Source organism: Myotis brandtii, unplaced genomic scaffold, assembly GCF_000412655.1.
Source record: "Myotis brandtii unplaced genomic scaffold, ASM41265v1 scaffold247, whole genome shotgun sequence".
In the NCBI taxonomy this organism is placed as follows: domain Eukaryota; kingdom Metazoa; phylum Chordata; class Mammalia; order Chiroptera; family Vespertilionidae; genus Myotis; species Myotis brandtii.
This window is the reverse complement of record NW_005359352.1, coordinates 1,221,731-1,226,571: the sequence shown is the minus strand read 5'-3', so window position 1 is coordinate 1,226,571 and position 4,841 is coordinate 1,221,731. Positions and strand designations below refer to the sequence as shown.

The following is a 4,841-nucleotide window of genomic DNA, read 5'->3' as shown; positions in this document are numbered from 1 at the left end:
GCTGGGCTTAGTGTGCATGGGGGTTGGGGGGGGGCTGGCCTCGCCCTCCGAAGGCGTTGGTTGAGAGTAGCTCCGAGGTGATTGTGTTTGCGTATTCCTCCTCATTCATCGGGCTGCGGGCTCTGACCAGGCGCGGGGCTGTTTACGAATGTGAACAGAGCCCGGTTTCTAGGCCACAGGCTCCCAGGTAAGCGGGTGTGTGAGCACAGTTACACCCCGGCTTGATGAGGCTTGGTGAGCGCGGGGGGGAGAGGCAGTCCTGTGGCAGCACCAGGTCACACCCCGCAGCCTGCGGGAGTGGACAGGCTGGCTGCCCAGGTCCTGCAGGGCCCCGTGGTGGTGATGTGGCACCGATGGCCCGCCACTCGGCAGGGTCTCCTGTCACCATGGCTGAGCGCCTGTGAGGTCTCTGGACCGGCTGCTGCAGTGCCGGCTCCCCAGCGGGCGGGCCCATCCCCATTGCCAGGCTGTCCCTGGTGGGGGAGGGGGGAGGGGAGAAGCTCCGGCCCGTGGCCTGGGCTCCGAGAACCACGAAGCCACACGCCGTGCCCGGTCTCCTGAGCCACCCGACCAAGGGGACATCCCGGCCTCCGTCTCAGCGGGAGCGGGGCAGGCGGGGAAGGCAGGGACGCCTCCCCACGGGAGGGAAGGTTCGCAGGTAAACGCCTGCCTTTTCTAATCGCTGCAAACGCCCTTTCAATCAGATGGGAGGGGATCTGTGTGGGTTTTGCGGGAAGGCAGCTAGGAAGGCCAGGCGGGGGCCGGGCTGTCTGGGCACAGAGCACGGAGCGGGGGGACTGGAGGGGGAGCCGGGGTGCAAGGGAGGCCCTTGGCTGGTTCACCTGTCGGACCGTCAGCCTCCCGCCTCCTGACCACGCAGACCTGCCCTGTCGGTCCCGGAGGGAGCTCGCCGCCGGCGGGGCCGCTGCGGTCGCTGCCGGGCACTTTCCCTGCCCACTTCCTTCCCTTTCTCCTCGCAGCAGCCTGGGCGAGAGCTTCCCTTTCTGCCAGCGAAGGCGCCAGCAGCGAAGGGAAGGTGGGCACAGGCGGGCCTGGCTCTCTGGCGGGTCCTGCCCCTCCCACCCTCCGGGCAGGACGGGCCACCCTGCAGGGGGCAGGAGGGGTCTCCCTTTGGCCCTTCACTGGTTGGCCTCGGTCCGGGGGGCGTGTTCTGGATGAACACGCTCCCCCGTCTAATTCGAGTCCCACCTCCGTGGGCATCGCGTGAGGGGAAGGGCCGGGCTTTATACCGACTTGGATTCCGGTCAAGAATCAGGCCGGCCTGCCGCCTGCTTAGCGAGCGCCGTGAGCTGTGCTCTTTGTACCACAAAGCCGCCTCCTCCGGGAAGCCAGGCTCGGCCTAGTGCCCGCGGGACACCTGGGCGCCTGCCGGGCTTGTGTCCCAAGAGCACCTGTCCCCACCCCCACCCCTGCCTGCTCCTGCCGCCTCCTGCCTGTCTGAGGGCCGTGTTCTGGCTCATGGACCCCCCTGGAGCAGCGGGCCCGCTGTCTCTGGTCCTGGGCGTCCCCAGCGTGCGTCCTGGGTGTCCCCCGGCCCTGAGTGTCCCCTGGCCCCGGGCGTTCCCCAGTCCTGGGCGTCCCCAGCGTGTGCCCTCCGTGTCCCCAGCGTGTGCGCTCCTTGTCCCCAGCATGTGCGCTCCGTGTCCCCAGTGTGTGCGCTCCGTGTCCCCAGCGTGTGCGCTCCGTGTCCCCATGCTGGTTCTGTGGACCCGACCCTCCGCCCTCGTGCTGCGCGTTCTTTGCAGACTTCCCCACTGAGCATTGCACTTGCCACCGTTGGGCCGGGGAGGGAGGGCTGCTTTTAGTCCACCTGCCCCAGCCCCAGAACAGCCCGGCACACAACACGCGCAGCACATGTTGAATGAATGACATGGACCGGCAGCCGTGTCCCCATGCTGGTTCTGTGGACCCGACCCTCCGCCCTCGTGCTGTGCGTTCTTTGCAGACTTCCCCACTGAGCATTGCACTTGCCACCGTTGGGCCGGGGAGGGAGGGCTGCTTTTAGTCCACCTGCCCCAGCCCCAGAACAGCCCGGCACACAACACCCGCAGCACATGTTGAATGAATGACACGGACCGGCAGGCCAGCTGAGGTTGCAGCTCCCAGGGGCTGGTGGGGTGGTTTATGGGAACACTTTCTCCGGCCCTTGGTATTAGTGGTTTATGGAAACTTTGTTTCTCTGGCCGCTGGTGTGACTGGTTAATGGAAACTTGTTTTTTCTGGCCGCTGGTGTGACTGGTTTATAGAGACCTTGTTTCTCTGGCCATAGAAAGAGACTTGAATCTCGGAAGATACTGTTTGACAAGTTGAGTGAGTGAGTGTTGATGCTTAAAGAAGTAGGGAGATTTGAGGGGCTCGGTCAGTTAGGAGGCCACCGTGAGGGTGGACGGGGTGCCGGGCCTTGCCCTCTGAGGAGGGGACCCCGTGCGCCCGGCTGCCGTCTTGTTCCGGCTCCGTCCCCGGCAGGGCTCCGGGTTACCTGTGCGGTTCCAGCGGCTGCTTAATAGGAAGGGAAGGCTGCCCACCTGGCGCCGTGCTTTCTTCTCCTCAGTGGGCCGAGGGGGTTTCACGTAGATTTCAGAACCGGCTTTGAGACTGTCATCTCATTGTCATCTAATTGTCCTCTCATTATGTCCAAGAGGCCCAAGAGGCGGGGAGGTTAGGCCCCCAGGGCTGCAGTGGCGATAGCATCCTGTCCCTGTGACAGTGATAACAGAGGTTGGGGAGTGGGGGGCTTTAAGAGCCTGTCAGATAGGAGAGGAATTGAGAAGCCCTGGGGCCCAGCTGCCGGTCACCTGGCTTCCCAGGTGTCCTGTCCTCTGGGAACTTATTTACTTGTTCACGTTAAGGCCTCCAGGATCAACATGGAGACCCAGGTGACAGTCACCTCCATGAGAGGCGTTTATGCTGTTTGTTTGTTTGATTTTGCAGGCCCTGCTCCCTCTCTGGTGTTGCTCATCTCTTTCAGGAACAGGTTTTTATAGATTCCTCAGCTGTCCCCCGTTGGCTGGCGCTGCGGGAATGTGTGTGGCAGCCCAGGACCAGTGCGCGTCAGGCACAAAAGGACGAGGAGACAGGGGCCTCTCCCAGGAGGCGTCTGTTCCTCCTCAGCCCCCGCGATGGGTAGGGCACCTGCTTTGGAAACGGTTGAAGCTGGACTCAGACACCGATTTCACCCACTAACACCCGTGTGGCCCTGGGCAGATCAGCTGTTTACTTAACAACCACTTACCAAGTGCGTAACCGTGTGCCGGGCCTGTGTGCCAACAGACGTTACATGTATTTAGTCCTGGACACCCCGTGGGCAGGTGCCGTGTGGCCCCGTGTTTAACGAAGAGGAAGCTAGGACACAGTTTAAGGAGTTCCCAGGACCACCCAGCGGTAAAGCAGGCGTGTCAACCCCTGCCTGATTCTTTTTTTTTTTTTTAATTTTCTAATGTCTTTTTATTGATTTCAGAGAGGAAGGGAGAGAGAGATAGAAACATCAATGATAAGAAAGAATCCTTGATGGGCTCCTCCTGCACACCTCCTACTGGAGATCGAACCCACAACCCAGGCCTGTGCCCTGACCAGGAATCAAAGCGTGCCCTCCTGGTTCATAGATGGACGCTCAACCCCTGAGCCCCACCAGCTGGGCCAGCCTGGCTCTTGAGTCACTGTACGCTGCCCCTCAGCATTCTACCCTTGAGCTTCCTGAATCCGTAACTGATGATAGTACTGCCTGGGTGCAGGATTGGCGTGAGAATTAAGTGAGGAGATGGAGGTAGAGCATGGAGCCCAGAGCCTGTGGCCTGGTGGGGGCTCCTGGCAGCTGCTGCTGCCTCGGGTAGTGGAGGGAGGCTGGGAGCACACAGAGGACACCAATGCAAGGCAACGGGTGCTGGGTGCTGAGGGCGCTGATGACGTGATGACCGAGATCCTTCCTGCCGGCCCTGGGAAGCCCAGAGCGGGGGGCGTGACTCACCGTCTGTGAAGCAGGCCCCGCCCACAAGCTGGGGCTCTCCAGTGAGAAAGCCCGGGTTTGAGCCGATGGGTGGGCCTGGAGGTGCAGGAAGATGGGTCTGCTGGGGTGCAGGGCCCATGGGGTGGACTCCCGCTGAGCAGGGGTGGGTGAGGCAGCGGGCTGGTCGCCCACTCGGGGCCAGGTGTCCGGCCCAGCAGAGCGCACTCCTGCCCTGCGCAGGCGCTGAGCTTTGCCCGTGGCCTCTGCTCTTTCCTTACGCGTGTTCTCCACACCTTCCTTGCAGTGGGTTTCTAGAAATGCCCTGGTTCCTGTGACTCACTGATGGGCGTGTCCTGTTTGGGGAAGTGTGGAGGGAGGGGCTTGAGCAATGGGCCCCCCTCCCCCCGTGTCTGGCTTCTGGAGCTGAGCTTCTCCAGGTGTTTGGCTGCCCTGCCTGGACCTGCGCGTGCCCACGGCACTGTCCCTCCTGTGCTGTCGGCAGGATCTGTGGGCAGCGACAGACTGGGGGGAGTAATCAGCTCAGAGGTGGGGCCTGGGTTTTGTTTTTGTTTTTGTTTTATTAGTTTTTAGAAGGAGAGGGATAGAGAGATAGAAACATTCACGAGAGAGAAACATCATCATGGATCCGCTGCCTCCTGCACGCACCCCACTGGGGATCGAGCCCGCAACCCGGGCGTGTGCCCTGACCGGGAATCGAACTGAACCGGCCACCTCTTGCTTCCGCGTCAATGCTCAACTACTGAGCCACACGGGCCGGGCATGGGTTTTGAACCTGACTGAGTTAGGCGGCCTTTTGACCAAACAGCTGGCTGTCTCCGTGTGTGTGTGTGTGTGTGTGTGTGTGTGTGTGTGTGGG

The 4,841-nt window shown here is 62.0% G+C and overlaps 1 protein-coding gene across 1 annotated transcript in view; it reads left to right on the top strand.

Annotated features, from left to right (window-relative positions):
• The first annotated feature begins 3,027 nt into the window (after positions 1-3,027).
• ASAP2 (ArfGAP with SH3 domain, ankyrin repeat and PH domain 2) overlaps positions 3,028-4,841 on the top strand; it is a 77,511-nt gene continuing 75,697 nt past the window's right edge. The window contains exon 1 of the mRNA XM_014540536.1: positions 3,028-3,144. Within this exon, the coding sequence (XP_014396022.1) occupies positions 3,043-3,144 (102 nt within the window). The 5' untranslated portion in view covers positions 3,028-3,042. The remainder of the gene's footprint in view (positions 3,145-4,841) is intronic.